At 46.1% G+C, this 20,892-nt stretch overlaps 1 protein-coding gene across 1 annotated transcript in view; it reads left to right on the top strand.

Moving 5' to 3' along the window:
- The window catches only part of LOC144804899 (NACHT, LRR and PYD domains-containing protein 3-like), a 141,319-nt gene extending 134,447 nt beyond the window's left edge, over positions 1-6,872 (top strand). The window contains exons 5-6 of the mRNA XM_078671933.1: positions 6,273-6,489; positions 6,723-6,872. Of these exons, the coding sequence (XP_078528059.1) occupies positions 6,273-6,489; positions 6,723-6,872 (367 nt within the window). The remainder of the gene's footprint in view (positions 1-6,272; positions 6,490-6,722) is intronic.
- The last annotated feature ends 14,020 nt before the right edge of the window (positions 6,873-20,892 follow it).

Below are 20,892 nucleotides of genomic sequence, written 5' to 3'. Positions count from 1 at the left end.
TCATCAAGAGGATCCCCTTCAAGCTCCTCACCCACACACACAAAGCACTCCATAACCCTCGCTTCTGTCCCCCGCATCCAACGAACGACCTGCGGCGGCAGATCCTTCTCCTTCCTCGCCGCCAAGACCTGGAACACCCTCCCCATCCATCTACGGCGGACCCAGGACCTGCTGACCTTCAGAAGACTCCTCAAGACCTGGCTCTTGAGCAGGAGCGGCACCCCCTCCCCTCAGCGCCTTGAGACCTGGGTGAGTAGCGTGCTCTACAAATCCCCTGATTGATTGATTGATTGATTGATTGAATGCGTGGGGAAGTACCTGCTCCTAATTGTATCCAAACTGTCCGTGTAGGGGAAAGTCGCGTGAAATAACTAGCAAGTAAAATCTGTAATAGTAAACAACCATGAACGTAGGAACTGTGGGGGGCGCGGGCGACATATCCCCCCAGATTTTGGAGTGGGGGGGACACAGGGGACAAGGGTGGGGGGGACGAGGGGTCAAACAAATTTCCCATCTACCTCCTGAGAGGAAGATTGGCAGGCCATTGCGTGACCTAATGGCCCTGCACTTGACCTTGCGCCTCTCCAGTTACCTGTCTGTGAGCCGCCAATGATGCGACAGTCACAGCATGAGGTGACGTCAGAGGCCTCTGCCCTTTTGAACTCTTTGTGTGGCGCAGCACCCCTGAATTCTTTAGTTTTCACCTCAGCTGCTCTGGTTGATTTGCTGGCCTCGGACTCCTGGCCCCGTGTCTGGTGCCGGCTTGAAGACGGAAGGGCTGCAGCAGCAGCAACTCCCACCAAGTGTGAGCTCCCTCCTGCGAGTACCCATCCCATTGAAGCGACTGACGTAGGGGCAAGGGCTGTTACTCTACGTTGCCAGGGGCGCCTGGTGACGTTTGAAAGTGGTGGGGGTGAGTGCACTATGGCGAGCGAGCACAGCAAGCGAACCTTACTTGCCCTGCTAATGGCTGAAGGGAATACCAAAATGTGCCGGTGACATTGCCATGCAAAAATAACTGCTCATTTCCCCCACGGGCTGCTTAATGCAGGATAGAGTCAAAACACAGTTATCTTCATGTAATAACCTGAGTGCAATCATTTGGTCGGATGCACAGAAATGCATTCACGAGGCCTGCCATTACATACAGAGATTCGGCAGGGAAAGCGCACTATTGATTCATGGCACTCTCTTCGGGGCCCCTCACCAGCACGCTGGTCCTTTTTTCATTTCACCTCCTCAGAGCCCAGTTGTGCTCTCTTCACACCTCCTTGTGATTTCTCTCTCTGAACGCAGCTCCCCCACACTCCTTTCCATCCTCTTGACTTCTGTCTCCAAACTCTGCTTGCCCTTTGATCTACAAAGATCCTTCTCTTGGTCCTCTGCGTCTCTCTCTTCAGCTCTGCCTCGCTTCTCTCGGGCCCTTCTGTAGCTCAAGAGTACCTGTCCGTCTGCACACATCTGTGCCCAACGCTGTGACCTTGGATTTCACAAAGGGTCAATGATTGTAAATATCCTTACAATCATTTTGCTAACAGCAGAAAAGGGGCAAGTGCTCTGTCTGCATCAGATCCCCCCATTCCAAATAGGCCTCACGAAAACATTTGCCATCTGCCAAATTTCAGGGCAGCCATGACAGCCCTTTCGAAAAATATAAATGCACACACAGATACATGCATATACACGCAGAAACTAACGTCAATAGCATGTGTTTGCATGTGTATTATTCATTCTAGGCCCGATTGCATTTTATTAATCAGTGGTCCGACAAGTGTAAATTATTAGTTAACACAAAGTTGTGATAATCGTAAAAAGTCCCGTAATCATCCCTGGCCAATAATTTATTCCACACATTACAAGCACCTCTCCAACACACGTTTAGCTAGGGATGGGGGTGGGTGGGACGAGGGGTAGCAGGGAAGGTGGGGATTGGGGAATTACCAGTTATCACTAGTAATAATGACAACCATAATAAAGGAAGGTAATTCCAGACATTGCAGTACCGTCCGTGTGCCACCTCTCATTGGGGCACTTAGGCTGGTGCAGGCTTTGTGGTCACGTGCCTGGGTTGGTGAAATATTGTAGGCGCGCAGCGGCCGATTCAACTCTCTCCTCCGGTTCAGCAGCACCATTATTTTCTCAATAATCGCTCCGAGCCAGTCTAAGTATTCCTGCTTTCAAAATATTCAGTGCAGACAATACCTTCAGAGTTCAGGATATCTTTAGCCTTGTTAAATCAGACCTGGGGATGCAGTTTAGAAAAATATGCAGTCACGGCCGGCATTACGGGCGCAGGCGGGTGGGGGGGGAGAGGTGGAAATGGGGTCTTCGCGGGTGTATGGGGGCTCCAGTGAGCTGTACAGCAATGACATTACACAACATAACACAATTATGCAATGCAACCAGTGCGCTGCTGAAAGAAGGAGCTGTGTCGGCTTAGATCTTCTCATCATTGCACAATCTCAGTGCTGTTTAACTGGGTGAGCACTCATGTATTATGGGCCTAACATAAACGACAAAAGACTTACTGCTGCCATCTAAGTTATATATGTGCTGATGTACATATCACTGCGGACTCAGCATTTCATCCTTCTGAAGTCGCTATACTGAACACCAGGCGCTGGATGTTGTGCAATAAAATTCGATTCATAGTTTCTGGTGCCATTTACATATAATTTGGTCTATTGATTGAAGAGATTAATAGACTCTATCCACACACTGACATGCACAAGCATAACCTCTCCCCCCCTCCCTCCAATCCCATAGGTTACAACATTACAGTTGCATCGAGGCCAGGTGGGGGGGTGTAAATATCACCGGAACCCCAAGGCCGCTTCATTGGAGAATAACACAAGTTATCCAATAGGCGGCTTTCTATTATATGTTTGAAGCAAGTTGCACTCAAAAAATGTTTCCCCAGAAGAAAAGCATTTTTTTTAAAACAATGCAACATACATAAAGAGATGATGGACTCAGTTGACCTGCATAGAATAGCGAAAGAATTTGTCCTCTGCAATGAACGGCGCAAGAAATTATTTGGCTTTTCAAAATAAAGTTCATAATTTTAAAACAGATTCCTGCAGCAAGAAAAACAATTTCTAATTTGTCATATTGCATTTTGAGATGTAGGAATGTCGCTACGAGCGTTTAGTTTATTATTCCTTTTTTTGTCCCGCCTTTGTTTTCTTGGTGCATGAAGATGCAAGATTCATATACATATTTTTTTCCCATTTGTTCTTTATTGTGAATGTAAATAAAAATAAAGCATACTTGCAGACTGTGACTACTTGCCTGCCTTTCTCAACATTTCTCTTCATAACTATGCGATTGTATACGTTTAACGCGCGTACGGTCTCGCACAATGGGCAATTTGTATAGGGTTACTGGAAAGTCCACAAGGGTGTCCCTGTCCCCCCCCCAAAAATTTAGTGTCTCCTACCCCCATGTAAACAACTGCGTGCTACTGAAAGCCTGTGTGAAAGGATATATCACTCAAAGGAGTAGGCTGATCGAACGCTTACCAATGACAAACTTCTGTATCCTGTGGGCGAATGCTAAAAGTAGACGCCTGCCGAGAGAACAGGTAAAGCGGGTAAATTCCAATGTGGATGCCAATATCTGAAAATGATGACAGTATATGATATAGTTACAAGACTCTCCTGTAGTTAGACCCAAAGTGTCTAAGGCTGTAGTTAACAAGCATTTGCAATGCAATAGGTCTCGCATTAGGATAGTTTGAGCTATTGGTATTGTAAATGACAAATTTTTTATTTCTGTGTTGGTTTTGAAAATAGCTAAATTAATAGCTTTGTCATTTACAATGCCAATAGTTATAACTTTTGCAAATGTGACACCTATAGCATTTGTAATGCAATATGTGTTGTATTTACGTGACTTAGATATATTGCTATTACAAATAACAATGGTTTTTATTTTTGTTTTTGAATTAATACTTAAATAAAAGTTATTGTAATTTATAATAGCAATAGCTTAAACTTTTGTAAATAACTTTTGTGAAGATTATGTTCAGTGTATTTTATTGTGACGAAAATCCAGGAACAGAAGTGAAATATTAACATATTTTTGAGACATTTGTAATAAAGCTTGAAACATTGAGAGAACATATTTGAACCAGTTGTTGTTGAATGGTTGCACAGATTGATGCTGTGGTGGCGCTGAGTGATGTTGTGATGGCGAACGAGTGATGCTGTGGCGTTCAGTGATGCTGTGGCAGCGTATAGGGATGTTGTGGTGCCCCTGAGTGATGCTGTGGTGCCCCTGAGTGATGCTGTTGTGGTGCTGAGTGATGTTGTGGTGATGCGTTAGAGAGAGTGAGTGCGATAGATAGATAGATAGATAGATAGATAGAGAGAGTGAGTGCGATAGATAGATAGAGAGAGTGAGTGCGATAGATAGATAGAGTGAGTGCGATAGATAGATGGATAGAGAGAGTGAGTGCGATAGATAGATGGATAGAGAGAGTGAGTGCGATAGATAGATAGATAGAGAGAGAGAGTGAGTGCAATAGATAGATAGATAGATAGATAGAGAGAGTGAGTGCGATAGATAGATAGTTAGAGAGAGTGAGTGCGATAGATAGATAGATAGAGCGAGTGAGTGCGATAGATAGATAGAGATAGGGAGTGCGATAGATAGATAGATAGATAGATAGATAGATAGATAGATAGATAGATAGATACATAGATAGATAGATAGATAGATAGATAGATAGAGAGAGTGAGTGCGATAGATAGATAGATAGATAGAGAGAGTGAGTGCGATAGATAGATAGTTAGAGAGAGTGAGTGCGATAGATAGATAGATAGAGCGAGTGAGTGCGATAGATAAATAGAGATAGGGAGTGCGATAGATAGATAGATAGATAGATAGATAGATAGATAGATAGATAGATAGATAGATACATAGATAGATAGATAGATAGATAGATAGAGAGAGTGAGTGCGATAGATAGATAGATAGATAGAGGCAGTGAGTGTGATAGATAGACAGATAGAGAGAGTGAGTGCGATAGATATAGAGAGTGAGTGCGATAGATAGATAGATAGATAGATGGACTGCATTTATGAGAAGCGGATTATACGTCAATGCATTTATTCTTTTGTGTTGTAAAACAGTCCCTCATGCATTTTAATTGCAGCACACTAAAGGCGGAGCCCGTGCGCAAACCTTTTGTAAATAATTCCCTTTCACTGTATATGTTTATGGATTTAATTAATGTGTTCTCCAATCTATTTCATGTGGGATCGCAATATGCACTGTGCGCAGTACCCAGAGACATAGCTATCAGGAGTGAAGCAGGTGCAGTGGCACCGGGGCTCAGCAGTATTAAGGGCCTGTTGCCCTCTACTTATTGCTGATTTTTGTTACCAAACTAGGACATGGAGGGATGGAGTGATGCATTCTCCTTTCTTGCATTCGGGCCCCTGGCACCTTGTTTACTCCTCTGCTAGTAGTATCACAAGTCAGGGCACATTTCCGCAAGGAAATCTATGTGACATTGTGTAAAAGTACACAAGCTGTTTTTACATATATATGCTGTGTGAAGGCCGGATGTGTGAATAATGAGTTCTTCTTTATCCAGGGATGCAGAATTGAAACAACTTAGTGAGTACACACATGTCCTTTACAAGTCAGGTCTTGACTGTTTGCATATCGTCCCACTGTATGAACTCGATTTGAAGCGCAAGGTGGGTCTGTGTACTACAGACCTGTCACAGACCTGTCTAAGAGGAGGGCCCCCCCTGGGGTGGAGGCATGGCTGTTAGGTTCGAGGCATGTGGGCTGCTGAATTCATATCTGTGCATAGATTCCCGCCTAGTGTTGGGTCCGGATGATTTCACATTGTTGTCCTGGAAGAGTCTTCGAAGTATCATGAGATAGGTGGCTCCTCCCCTGGACTACAGTGCGCATGGGCATCCTCTCCATCTTTAGATTGTTTTTTTCCGCCATTGGGTTCAGATGTTCAAATCTTAGCTCAAGTTAGGAAATGTATTCACAAAGCCAAAAGGCTTTCGCGTGCGTCGGTATCGTTTCGATCGGTATCAATAACATTTATCTACAGGACACCGACTTTCGGACGGCTTCCTTCACCTCTCGCATCGAGTTTCATCGACGATGGAGAGTCGAGGCCTTTTCAAAAGGTGTCCGCTTTGTAACGCCAAATATGCACACAACGACATCCACCCCGTGTGCAACAAATGCTTGTCACCGGACCACAATGAAGACCAATGTATGGCCTGTGCCCGGTTTAGATCAAAGAAAACTCTTCGGAACCGACGCACGGCTCGACTGGAGTCGAAGAGGCCGGCGCCGGAACCAGATAATATCTTCGGGACAGAAGACGAAGAAGTCGTCGAGATCCAGGACCAAGATGAACCATCAGAGCAAGGATCCACGCATGGATCCGACTATGAGGCCGATGAAGAGGAATATCTGAAAGAAGAGGAGAATTATGAAGTCGACAGCGAGGTAGGAGACGTCGACGTTCAGGCCCTTGGGGCCGAGGAAGATAGCTCAGATGAGCTAGGCCCAACCATCAATACAGTGGCCGATGGACATAATATCAATACGGCTCAGGTCGAGGGATCGCCACACGGCCTTACCCAAGATCTACCTTCAAGTTCAACAGCCCCGCAAAAAGGCCCGGCTTCGAACACTTTAATTGAGCCATCGGTTTCAAAACCAACTTTGGTTGATCTCAGCAAAACGAAACCCAAGCCAGCACAGTCGAAAACGAAAACGAAAGTGCAACTGGCTCTAGTCGGCGCCAAGGCCTCGAAGCCCTCGGGGCCGATGAAACAGATGAGGGACTTCGATGCGGGGAGCTTCCAGAAGGCCCTCGACTCGAGTAGCGGGGCGCCTAAGGCCAAGGTGAAGGTCGTTGAGTCGAAGACGTCGGCGCCGAAGGGAGCCGCTACGCAGCTCGAATCGAATCGAAGCACCAATCCTCCATCTATGACGGGACCGGAGACAAACGTCGGTTCCACGTCAGAGGCCGACACGGCACAAGCAGCGGATAACGCTCAAGTCATGGCCCTACACGTCACGGAGTCGATTCAAAGAATCAGAAAGGCTTCGACGTCAGTACTGAAGAAAGCCGCCACTACCAAGTTGGTCACCACGCTTGCAACGTCGGCGCCAATAAAATACGGTTTACCACCAGCAGTGCGGCCGAAGATGTTCGAGCCGAAACAGTGCATCGGCGTCACAAACAAACCCGTATTCACCCAAAGGCCTACGAATGAGTCCGAGGAACGGGAACCGAGACAGTTCATAGACTCGGAAACAGGAAGGCTGTCTCTCTTCAAAAGGAGGATAGTCCCCGAAAAGCCCATGGAGTCTTTCACAATTCCTCTAAAGAAGAAAAGGGGATCACCTGCGTCACCGGTGATGGTCGAACACTTGCAGCCATATGTGCAGGAGCCTCAATCCTTTTCCCCTACATACTCAGATGCAGGGGCGGGTGACGATGATAATCAAGGTGATGGCGATGTGATGGACATTGATCGTGATGATCCAAACCGAACATGGGCAGACCCTGTTGACCTGGGTGACCCGCAACATGACCCTGATACTACGGCCTACAGTGTCAAAACGTCTCCGACTGAAGACACTACAGCTTTCAACGCTCTAATTGAAAGATCTGCGTTAAATCATGACGTTGAACTACATAGTGATACTGTGGAAGTGGACTTCCTTGTGGACATATTCTCAACTTCCGAAAGAAGTGTAAAGACGCTACCAATGCTCATGGGTGTTCTTAAAAACGCCAAGGACATTTTCAAAGAAAATACTAGAGCAGGGGTAGTTAATCCAAGGATAGAAAAGAAGTATAGGGCTGCACCCGTGGATCCTGCCTATATTAAAGGACAATTGCCTTTAGATTCTATGGTGGTTGCTAATGCAAGAAAGAGGGCGAACTCGCAAACAACAGGAGATGCGCCTCCGACCAGATAAGGAGTCAAAGATACTGGAAACATCTGGCAAAAGAGTGGCAGCACAAGCTGCGAACATCTGGCGCATTGCTAATACTCAGGCGCTTCTCGCCAGATATGATAGGGCCCACTACGATACTCTAGAGACATTATTGCAGCACCTCCCAGACCAATTCAAAGAAGGAGCAGAACTGTTGGTTCAAGAAGGGAAGCTAATCTCCAACGCTTCCATCAAGTGTGCATTCGACACTGCTGACACTGCAGGTAGGGCTATATACACTAGCGTCATGCTAAGGCGACATGCTTGGTTGAGAATATCTGGTTTCAAACCAGAAATACAGACCACCATTCTTAATCAACCAGTTAACACTGACTTCTTGTTTGGCCCAGAGGTTGATGCCACACTAGAAAAGATAAAAAATTACACAGAAACTGCAAAGTCCATGGGGGCTCTGCAGTCGCAGCAGTTTCGGGGTGGTTCCTTTCGTCGATCCAATAACAGAGGATTGTCAAGGGGCCAAAACACCCAGCAAACGCAATACAGCAAGGGAGGTACACAACCCACCTACAATAAGACTCCCAGAGGTGGATATAGAGGCAATAACATCAAAGGCAGAGGAAGAAGAAACAACAACTCCAGATCCTCTGCCAATACCAAACAGTGACGCCTTGCCACTCCCCCCCGACCATCTAACACCTGTCGGGGGGAGACTACAACAGTTCCTGTCTGTATGGAAATCCATCACCACAGACAGGTAGGTAAGAGATATTGTACAGTACGGTTATTGTCTAGAGCTTACAGCCACTCCACCCAACATACCTCCAAGACACCGTCCTATGCCCGCAGAGCACTTACACTTATTGCAGCAAGAGGTAGGCAGTATGCTGCAAAAAGGAGCCATGGAGCTTGTGCCTCTAGCGGAACAAGGGTCGAGGGTGTACTCTCTGTACTTCTTAATTCCAAAAAAGGATGGGTCTCTCAGGCCCATACTCGACCTAAGACCACTGAACCAATACATTCTGTCGGAGCATTTTCACATGCTCACCTTACAGCAAGTCCTACCGCTGTTAAGTCAGGGAGATTTCCTTGCAACACTGGATCTCAAAGATGCGTACTTCCACATACCCATACACCCCTCATACAGAAAGTATCTCAGGTTCACCATTCACGATCAACACTACCAGTTCAAGGTCCTCCCCTTTGGAGTGACGACGGCGCCCAGAGTATTCACCAAGTGTCTGGCGACAGTGGCGGCACACCTTAGAAGACAGCACATGCATGTCTACCCTAATCTGGACGACTGGCTTATTCAAGCAAAGTCAGCCCAGCTGTGTGCCACCCACATGTCCCACACTATTTGCCTCCTCCACGATCTGGGATTCTCACTGAATTACACAAAATCACATCTTCAACCCGCCCACGTACGGCAGTACCTGGGTGCGGCAATAGACACTCTGGCAGCCACTGCTCAGCCAAATTCAGTGAGGATCAACAGCATGCAATCGCTGATACAAAAATTCAGACCTCAACGCTCCCTTCAGGCGCGAGTGTTCATGCAGTTGATAGGCATGATGGCCTCCTGCATCTTCATAGTCCCGCACGCGAGTCTACATATGCGCCCGCTTCAGGAGTGCTTTACACGTCTGTGGAACTAGGCTCAAGGGCAATTGAAAGACCTAGTGTTGGTGAGCGGTCGGGCATACAACTCTCTGCATTGGTGGAATCCACGAAACCTTTGCAAGGGCCAACCGTTTCAAGAGCCTGTACCTCAGATAATACTGACAACGGACGCGTCTCTCCAGGGATGGGGAGCTCTTGTACTCCATTACACAGTGCAGGGACTATGGACGACACAGCAGAAGAAGATGCACATCAACCTTCTAGAGCTGATGGCAATCTTCATGGCAATAAAGGCTTTCAAAGTACATCTCTGCAACAAAGTCGTGTTGATCCGGATGGACAACATGACTGCAATGTACTACATACAGAAGCAGGGAGGAACACACTCTCCACAGTTGTCTCACCTGGCTCAGAGCATGTGGAAGTGGGCCATTCAGAGGAGCATGTTCCTCATGGCAGAACACCTCCCGGGCAAGGACAACCAGATGGCCGACCTGCTCAGCAGGCACAGCCACCAGATGCACGAGTGGGAGATACATCCATCAGTACTCCAACCGTACTTCCAGCAATGGGGTCATCCACAGATAGACCTGTTCGCCACAAAGGAAAACGCAAAATGCCAACACTTCGCAAGCAGGTTCCCACACCCACAGTCGCACGGCAATGCGATATGGATGAACTGGTCAGGCAAATTTGCGTACGCTTTTCCCCCAGCACCTCTGATACCGCTGGTGGCACGCAAACTACGGCAACACTCGATGACCCTCATCCTGGTTGCTCCAATGTGGGCACGCCAACCATGGTACACCACGTTTCTGGAACCATCCGTGGTACCGCATCAACGGCTACGCCTCACACACAGGCTTTTGACGCAGAACCATGAAGACATTCAGCATCCAGATCCGCAACAGCTCAACCTGGCGATCTGGCTCCTGAAGTCCTAGAATTTGGCTACCTCAACTTGCCGCCAGAATGTATGAATATCATCAAGGAGGCAAGACGGCCCACAACCAGAGCATGCTATGCGGCTAAATGGAAGAGGTTTGTCGTATATTGTGCCAACAATGACATTAACCCACTGGATGCATCCATTCAGAACATCATCTGTTATTTGTTGCATCTATACAGATGTAATCTAGCGTACAGTTCCATTTGCATACATTTATCCGCCATAGCAGCCTATCTTCAGAACAGGCAGCACCTCTCCTTATTCAGAGTGCCTGCCATTAAAGCTTTTCTGGAGGGACTTAAAGGAGTGATCCCTCCCAGACACCCACCGCCACCAGTTTGGAACCTAAATGTAGTCCTCACCAGGCTAATGGGAGCACCTTTTGAACCTCTACACTCTTGTGAGCTTCTATTTCTGACTTGGAAAGTTGCTTTCCTAGTGGCCATTACCTCGCTCAGGAGAGTTAGTGAACTCCAGGCACTCACCATCCAAGAGCCATTCACCCAGATCCACGCAAATAGGGTGGTACTACGCACCAACCCTACATTTATGCCTAAAGTGATTTCGCAGTTCCACATGAACCAGACCATAGAACTGCCAGTTTTCTTTCCCAATCCGGAAAATGTCACAGAGAGATCCCTACACACTTTGGATGTCAAAAGGGCTCTAATGTACTATATAGACAGAACGAAGGATTTCAGAAAAACAAAACAGCTTTTCGTTGCTTTTTCTCCACAACACAAAGGCAACCCCATTTCCAAGGCAGGGATAGCCAGGTGGATTGTTAAATGTATACAGATTTGCTATGCCAAGGCTAAACGCACACTAACCATTCCACCATGAGCACACTCCACACGTAAGTTAGGAGCATCCATGGCTTTCCTAGGGAATATTCCTTTAGAAGAGATATGTAAGGCAGCCACTTGGTCCACCACACATACATTTACAAAACACTACTGCGTAGATGTGCATTCTAAACAGCAGGCAGCTGTAGGACAGGCTGTTCTCAAAACTCTTTTTCAGACTGCTGCAGCTGGTACGGGCAGCCGCCGCTAACAGGGGGGACTGCTATGCAATCTATGCACAGATATGAATTCAGCAGCCCACATGCCTCGAACCGAATATGCTACTTACCAGTATGCATCTGTTCTTGGCATGTAGGGCTGCTGACATTCATATCGCCCACCCTTCTCCCCGGCGCCTGTAGCAGTGTGGTACTGAAAATTCTGGACCCGTGTCATAAACATCCTCGAATCATGACAATTTGGGTACCGGCAGACCGGTAATGGTTTAAATACTATGCATAAGCATTTTCGTCATGATCGAGTGACGAAATCACCCTGAAATCAACATTTCCGTTTTGAACCCTCGGGTTCCATTTTGTGAACGGCAGCCATTTTGTGATTGCCCTCACATAGCCAAGTGACAAAAGCCAAAATCGAGTCCGAAGGACATGTACACCTTTGCTGACTCCTCTGTGACCCGGGCAAGCTGACTATTCTGCACGAAGCCAAACCTGTCCGGCCAGTGCCTTTCCCAGTGGCCGAGCGAGATGAGTATCAAGGCACAACATATCGTAAACCTTTCATCGCACACAAACCATGCCTAATCTTACACACACCTGTCTCTGTTTCTTGCTTTATGGCTTGCTTTACTAGGAGGAGGTGCCAGTTTTTATTGGGGGTCCGTCGATATCTGATGAAAATACTGAGCTTTGCCGGGTAATTGATTACGGGCTGGACAAACTGAAATGTGGGCTTGTCATCATGACTCTGCTTTTTCTTTGAAGCGAAAATATGTGAATGGTCAACTGTAAAATAAGGAATGTTTGCCTTAAGCATAATATTTCGTACAAAAGGAGAAGGCTGGCTTTGCAAGATTGAGCAGTCTCCTGAGAACATACATGCTGTTGTACTTCTAGGATGCCTGTTACTGGCTGCAGCCAATAAATACGATCTTTGACTTCACCAGGAAGACTCTGTGTTTCTGTAGTCTGAAACAGGAAGGACTCGAAGTCTTTGGGTGTTGTTCCCTGGCACCGCTGGGTTCTTAAAAACCCGGTACTTCAGTTGGCGCCCACCGTGGGGCGATTTCAGCGGTACCGGTCCAAGCCAGAGGTTCGTGAGGAGCTTCGTGTGAAAATTCTGGAGGACGGCCAACAACTTCATTGACCCCTGTATGTCGAGGTGGTCCGAAAGTCTTTGCTGCGAGGTTTCCCACTTCCCGACGGCTACGAAGGACTGCTGCCCTGACTATCGCCCTGTTTTGGACCCTTGATGATTGGTAGAGCGAAACGATAGACGAGTCTTCTGGTCACGTCATCGATACCTCAGTTAAGTATAAGTGGAGCGCCTCCCAGTCCTTAGTTTTGTTTGGTATCCCTTCGAGGATCGCTTAGTTTGGAACTTGCAAGTGCCAAAACCGAAGGACTCGTGTATTCACGAGACTATCGTATTTGATAATCCTTTGAAGTTTGAAGCTAGACTAGGGAGCGAAGATGCCTGGTCTTAGCAGACTTGGAAATTTGTTTTGTCTTGGTTGTAATAGGGATTCCCCGATTGGAGGACTCGTGTCTGGTTCCTCCGATTGGAACTCCAACCTACGAACTATATGTGAAACACGGCATAGGCCCCATTGCATATAATGAAATATGGATCCGTTACACCAGAAAAGATGGTGTTTTAAAATGGCCCCAATACGGTAGTTTTGACACAGATTTTGGATAATCTTGAGTTTAGGCTTTTTAAGAAGAAAGCCCGACCGGCAATGTTTGACTCTTTTCGCATATGGCGCAAAGAAGCCAAACAGAAAGAAATGAAGTTAGCGAAGAAAAATAAACGAGAACGAGGTATGTCAATGGTACAAGCCGCTCTTGCGTTTAGGGATAATGAGGAAGAGCAAGAGAGCGAACAAATGCATAGAATTAGGAAATTAGCGGTAGATAAGTGCTACCCAGTTTTACTGCGTAAAGAACAGGAGGCAAAGGAAGATCTTGAGAAAGATCCTTTAATGTCACATCTCTTGAGTTCGCCACCCCCTTATGCACAGAGTGCTACGGCACCACCGCCACCAGTTGTGGCCGTGCAACCCCCGATTGTTGTGCCACCTGTAATTCTGAGGAAAATTAAATTTTGGTCATGATGTGTTCCCTAGCGCGTACCCCACCGACTCCATGTACCAGCTTAAAGTGCATGTAACTTCCCTCCTGTGCCAGCTATGAAGACGCAAATACATTTGCGTCCACCGTTAACTTGTCCTCTTTCAGATCCACCATGAATGGATTATATGGTCCGTTCCTAAGTATGCTATGCCACCGTCTTTTTGTAGTACACTTTTCGTATTTTTCCTGCTCTAGCAAGAGTAGGCCCTGAATTCCTGCCATCTGAACCTCTTTTGTGGCTCCTGACTCTGCCCAGGCTACCTCTGTACCCGTGAACTCTGTCCTACTTTCAGCGCGGCCCCTCGCGCTCAGCTCAAGCCTGCTTTCTGCCAAGACTGACTATAACCTTCGAGTTATCTGTTCCGCTCCCCGAGAATACATTCCTGCCTACTAGGTCCTGTAAACATCCTCTCCAGCTGCAGAGCCAAAGGGCCGACCTGTCTTAAATGCAAGTAATTCATAGCCTCCGTTGCCATGCTTCCATGGAAGGCCCCGTGCCCCACGCTTCACATGTAGACACTTAGGCGCTCATACACGCATCCACAGTTAGCATAGAATAGCTTCTGCCCTAGAGACCTTTCCGCCCAGATAGTATAGTTCCTAAACATCAGATATCAGATATGATAGAAGTACAAGTTGATCTGACATGCCAGACTTCTGTCTCTTTCCGTCAGTGTAAATGTCAAGTCCCCTGCACCCCGTCAATCACACGTCATGCAGCTGCGCGCGCATCCAAGCTTCCGACTTTCTGCTGACATTGCAACATTCTGTTAGCACCACCCCTTGGTGCCACCCACTTGCGTCACCTATCAGTGACGTTTCTAGCACACACCTCTAGTTCACGCCTAGTTTACGCCTCTTGATGATGTATTGGTACCACGTGTATACTGTTATCTTGTCTTCTCTCAGCTGTTACGCCTCTTACATTGAACCTTATGATGTAAATCAAGTATATAAGCTATGTATTGTTAATAAACTTCAGCGCGCTCATCTATCCCTTCTGACACCCCTGTGGTGGTCAGAACATGATATCCTGATTCCTTTATGAGGAATAAAACCCTTAGAAACTCTAACACCACGGACTCTGTTTTCTTTCCTTCTGATTGAGTTATTATTGATTAAGTACTTACCTGCATAGAAATTAAGAGAGTAAATTAATTATTTACGTCATTTTGGCGCCCGAACAGGGACCCCTCCCCCACCTCACGCGCCGGAAGGTGCGTTGCAATCCGTGTCCCCTGCCATCAGTTAGACGGACTACACGTGTACTGGCAGGATTTCCTGCATCCCCCTCTGACCCACGGAGGTGACGAAGACTGCGATCAGTGCCCAGACGAGGCGGTGAGGAGTGCGGAGGATCCCGACCAGAGCCCAGCCGAAAGAAGCAAGGTCCGGGTCCGAGGTGTGAAGAGGCCCACCAGTTTTCCGAAGTTTTCCGAAGTTTTCCGAAGTTTTCCGAAGTTTCCGAGTCGAGTCCAGTCGAGTTTTCCGAGGCCTTCTGTTTCCGTGCTTCCCGGTGAGTACCATTGCTGGGTCGTATCTAGACGGGTTTGGGTACGCAAGTCCGGTCTGCACTGTTTTTAGGCAGTGTATCTGTACTGTTTAGCAGTATATCAAGTATTCCGAATTTCTGCACTGTTACACCAGTGTATCCGTACTGTTGAGCAGTACATCTAGTATAGGGGGTTAGTTATCTATGTCTTCAATGTTTTCTTTATGTGATTAATGTTGTGGTATGAATGTGACTGTTCAAACGTGTATTATTGTGTTTCTTGTATCAACCAGCTGTAAACTCGTATTAGGGAATAAAGATCTAGTGTTCAGTAATAAGTAAACAAGATGCCGTTCTTTAACAAGTTAAAACAGATAGGAACTAGGAAAGGGTTACTGGAGGAAGAAATTCCTATTCCCCCTAGAGACACTCCAGGCAATTTTATGTATCAAAAACACGGCATAGATGCCATATTATATCTAGATTTATGGGCCGATTATACCAAACACCTAGACGAAAGACACAGATGGCCTGTTACCGGAACGTGGGATGCCGAGTGCATCATGAGGGTAGAAGAAGCATTATGGAAAAAGAAAGCTAGACAATCTCAGAAGGACGCCATAGAATTTTGGCGTAAGGAATCACGTAAGCGTGCTGACAAAGCACTCCGTAGAGAAGACAGACTTAAAGAATCAGATAAAGAGCAAGAAAACGAATTAGTTACTGAAGGGATCCGAGTAAAAACAGAACAAATAGACCGTGCCCGAAATAATCTTGTAAACGGTATGTATCTTGCAGCAGATGGCACATCTGAAACTGAATCAGAAATACCGAAAAACTTACCGACACCATTAGTTCCAACTAAAGTAATGCATAAAACTACTAAAGACATATTCCTGAATTCATATCTAGAGGATGTAGTACCAGCTTATACCAATCTGCCTGTTCGTGCCCTGCCTACTGACAGGGACGGGGGTGGCACTCCGCCCCCAGATCCGGTTCTGCCGGCACCGCGACAGACCCCCACTGTTCCGCAAGCTCCGCCACTTCCCCCACTCAAAACAGACCTACCGAAACCAGTCCTACCTGATCTTACTAAACGACAAATTCAAGTCCAAATCCAGACTCCGCGAAGAGATAATGCCCAAGCATCCGCCTCAGGAGGTGCGACAGCGGGTCTCCAGACCCCGCCACCTACACACAGATTGCATTTAAGGGACACGCAGAATCCTTTCCAGTCTCCCTACTCATCCCGGCTTGACGCATTCAAAGATAGGATGTCAGTTTGTAGATATGATCCGGTACCCGGAAAAGATGATTTAATGGTATTAGCATCACTCCGATTAAGATCTGCCACCGATAACTTGCTATGCTATGTAGGAATGCAGGACATTCTCGACAGACTATATAAGTTCGTACTGACAGGGAAAGACCCCGAAAGCGTTAAAGCTGCCATGCATAAACAGAAAGTTGACATTCAAGCACAGATATTACGATTTTTCATAAATTGTGTGATAAGAGAACGAGACAGGCCTGGGACAGATCAAAGTGAATTAGACGCATTAACCAAGTGGGGTCAAAATATAGCAGACGGAAGGCACGATAAAGGGGCTTGCATAGCCAGTATGTACCAGAAAATTAGAAAGGCAGTATTGACTGCACACCAGGAAGAGAGTGACAAAGCTTCCTCCGAGGAGGAAGATGAACACGAGGCACCAGGAAGGTCTACAGATACCATAGCATATGTAGGTAGGGGAGCCTACCTTAGGAAAGGCATCCGTCCGGAGAGCAAGAGAGTTTTTTCTCTGCTTTAACAAATCCGAACTCTTCTGAACATCAGTTCCAGGAAACTGATAAAAGGCTTCGAGACCGAGTGGGGTACCATGTACTGAACTCTATGGACGAACAGGAACTAGCCCGGTCAGCCGTATTATGGGCCGAAAACCCAGACGTATATAATGATGACACGTTAGTACAGACATTCTTGAACCTTTCCCCAGAAGAGCAGAAAATAGCAGGTGTATATATGATTCAGCACCTCCTTATCAAGTTCAGAAATCATCATTCTGATCCAGGTCCCTTACACGAGACATTAGAAGCACTACTCATGGATAGATGGAGAGGTTTTAGTACCAAATTAATACAAATAATTCTAGAGCAACGACGTAAGTATTACAACTTTCTAAGCTCCGAATATGTTCCCGCTCCGCCTCCAGAAAGAAAAACGTACCACATGCAATGCGGTGGTGGCATTGAAAGTCAGAATCCCTTACGAGAAGTGCACCCAGTTATGGGTACGGACCAACGCTTGAAGCGTGTGTATGTTCACACACCACTGACTAAGTTAGAACTGTTAGAAATGAAGAAATTAGTTCCGTGCCATGATAAAGACCCAGCAGGTTTTCACAGAGAGCTTAAAGACATGTTACTGATGGGAGATTACACGTATGATGATATTACGAAAATGTTGAAAGTACTGTTGCCCACGGGCATTTACGAGAAATTAAAGGAGAAGGATTGGGAGGTGGGAGAGTCAAAGATAGCATGGGCGGAAATAGAAGACGAAGAAAGCAAACGAGTCCCAGGGGTAGGCCTTGGGGATCTGACTAAAGCATTACCAGGTTTAATAGTACAGGTTTTGCCAAGATTATTGACAACAAGAAAGGAAGATTGGGACGCAATCTCGTCCTGTAAACAGAAACAAGATGAAGATACTAGTGACTTTTATTCAAGATTCGAGAAATGTTTCATCATAAATAGTGGTCTAAAAACTAGTAGCGAGTCATATCCACACCTTTTTGTAACAAAATTAGTCGAGAACGCCCTACCACTAGTTAAAAATAGAGTGTACAAGGTTGAAAGTACTTGGCAGGCAAATACGCCATCGCAGATGTTACAAATGTTACAATATCACCAGAACAGAATAAGGGAAGAACAAGATCAGGAACAGAAACGTATGAAAGACACAAAAATGAAAATGTTAGTAGCACAGACGATTCCAGCCGAGGGTCACAGAAAAGGTGGGGCCCAGACCAATCATTCTGCCGCTCCCGTTAAAGGGACATGTAATTATTGCAAACAGCCAGGTCACTACGTACATGAATGTCCAGTCCTGAAACATAACATCGAGACAGGTAAAACTAAAGAAAGACCGCGTCCGCCTAGACATGAACAGGGTCATCAACAGACCTCACAGAACGAACAGCCAATGCAGAATACACAACCTGATCAGTCCCATACAGTACAGACAGTAGCAGTACCACAGCCACAGCATGCTCAGACACAGCCCGCTGCCGCAACCCGGCAAGTCTCACAGCAGATGTACCAGTATGCCCAATCGGCATATCCAGATTATCAGCGATTTACATGAAACAGCCTAGAGAGGGAAGGTGATTTGCCTCTTATCAAAATTCCTGTAGATCAAGAAGGTCCTTATGTACATAGTCACGTATTAGGAAAAGACAGAAAGTTTTTAATTGACACAGGGGCAAGTCGCACTACTATAAGTCATAATGAAGTTCCAGGGGCACCCCTCTCAGGCTCACAGAATGTTTCCCTTGGTTTTTCAGGACAGCCTATTGTAAATGAAGTGTCAGAACCAGTACCACTAGCTGTGGGTCCATTATCTCGAGTTACAGATTTGTTACTTACGAAATCATGTCCAGAAAATCTGTTAGGAATTAAAACACTGAAAGCTCTAGGAGCTATCATATGCTGTTCCCCGGAGGGAGTCAGACTCTTTCTACGGGATTTCAAGGGTCATTATGTTCTACGTGACTTTGATGTAAGATTGAAAAATGTACCAGATCACTTATGGGCAAAAGGCCCGGCAGATGTAGGTTGTATGCATATCACTCCATACCGCGTAACACTCAAGACAGGAGTTGTTTTACCCAGAATCAGACAATACAAGTTACCACCCGATGCTGTAGTGGCTTTACTGAAAATAATTGAAGAGCTTATTGCCCAAGGAGTGGTCGTAGAGACCGACTCCAATATCTGTAATTCACCTATCATTCCAATTCTTAAACGTACAGACCGCAATGCACCGCCAGTATATCGGCTGGTGATTGATCTTCGAGAACTGAACAAATGTATTGTACCACAGTATCCTGTGGTCCCCGATATCTCCTCCCTATTGACTGCTATTGACTCAGAAGCAACGTTCTTTACTGTAATCGATCTCAAGAACGCTTTCTTCAGTGTACCTATTGACCCGGAGAGCCAATATCTCTTCGGATTCAGTTTAAATGGACGAAGTTTCAAATTTTCCCGCGCACCTCAAGGATTTACAGAAAGCCCCAGCATCTATAGTCAAGCACTGAAAAGACAACTAGATTGTATTCAAATGCCAGTTAATACCGCTTTACTGCAATACGTCGATGATCTACTGATCACCGCACGAAGTGAGCCCGAATGTGAACAAGCATCACTGACAGTTTTGCATTTCCTGGCCGACAAGGGACACAAGGTGTCCCCTTCAAAGCTACAATTCTGTGTTCAGCAAGTTGTGTACTTGGGTCACTTGCTGTCCAAAGTGGGGAGACAGCTCACTCCCGATCGCATTCAGTTAATTGTAAACATGCCACGACCCCAGACACAAAAGGAAGTGCGGGCCTTCATAGGCCTCACCTCGTACTGCAGACAATGGATTCCTCAATATGCATTTCTAGCCAAACCACTCATTCAGTTAACAACCCAGGAGGCAGCGACTTCGACTGTCCTCCCTTGGACTCAGGAACACACACAAGCCTTTGAGGAATTAAAGAAAGCTTTATGCCAAGCACCAGTTTTAGCAACACCATGTTACAGCAAACCGTTTACACTTTTTGTTACAGAACGTGACGGTACAGCGTTGTCTGTCCTCACTCAAGAGCAAGCAGGTTCACATAAGCCTTGTGCTTATTTTTCAAGTACATTGGATTCAGTAGCTCAGGCACTCCCTGCATGTTTAAAGTCAGTAGCAGCAACAGCGTTAGCAATCAGACAAAGCGATTCAATTGTTTTAGGTCATCAGTTAACGGTACAAGTTCCACATTCTGTAGAGGTTCTGTTAAACAGAACCCAGACTCAACACTTGACTATAGCACGACTTACAGGTTACGAATTGACATTATTCCAACCACACATAGAAATCAGGCGCTGCAGTATCTTGAACCCAGCAACATTGTTACCTACAGTTATGACAGATCCAGCTCCACATGATTGTATAGAAATCATTAATGCAGTAACAAAGCTGTGAGAAGTTGGCCTGGTAGGGGATGTTTCCAATTCTGGAACCACCTACTACCTGACCAAACAATCCCCTTATGGTGTCTGGTTGTAAGTCAACCTTATTAGACAAGCTATCCTAGTGGTAGCATGGACTAAGCAGCCTAAAGGCTTAACTTAAGAGGTCGTGTTAAGCGAGCTGTTTTACCACATACAATCCTGTAATACCAAATGAAAGGACACCACACAAGTATATATTATAAAAAATATATGTGTTTATTACTAAAAACAATCCCCAGTATTCTTTATGAATAAAGGGGCACAAGCGTTAAATCAAAAGCACTGTTTAAACATACAAAGTTGCACAATTATGGATGAGGGCAGGGGGCCACTCAAACCATATACTAAACAAGTGGTATAAGAGAGGCCACTCGAACAGTGGTTAGGCCTAGGGCCTAGGGAATCGCTGGGAGCAGTCAGGACAAGCAATGCTGAAGTCGGGAA

This window comes from Lissotriton helveticus, chromosome 1_2 (assembly GCF_964261635.1).
Source record: "Lissotriton helveticus chromosome 1_2, aLisHel1.1, whole genome shotgun sequence".
NCBI classification, from domain to species: Eukaryota; Metazoa; Chordata; class Amphibia; order Caudata; family Salamandridae; genus Lissotriton; species Lissotriton helveticus.
This window is presented reverse-complemented; position numbering and strand designations above follow the sequence as displayed.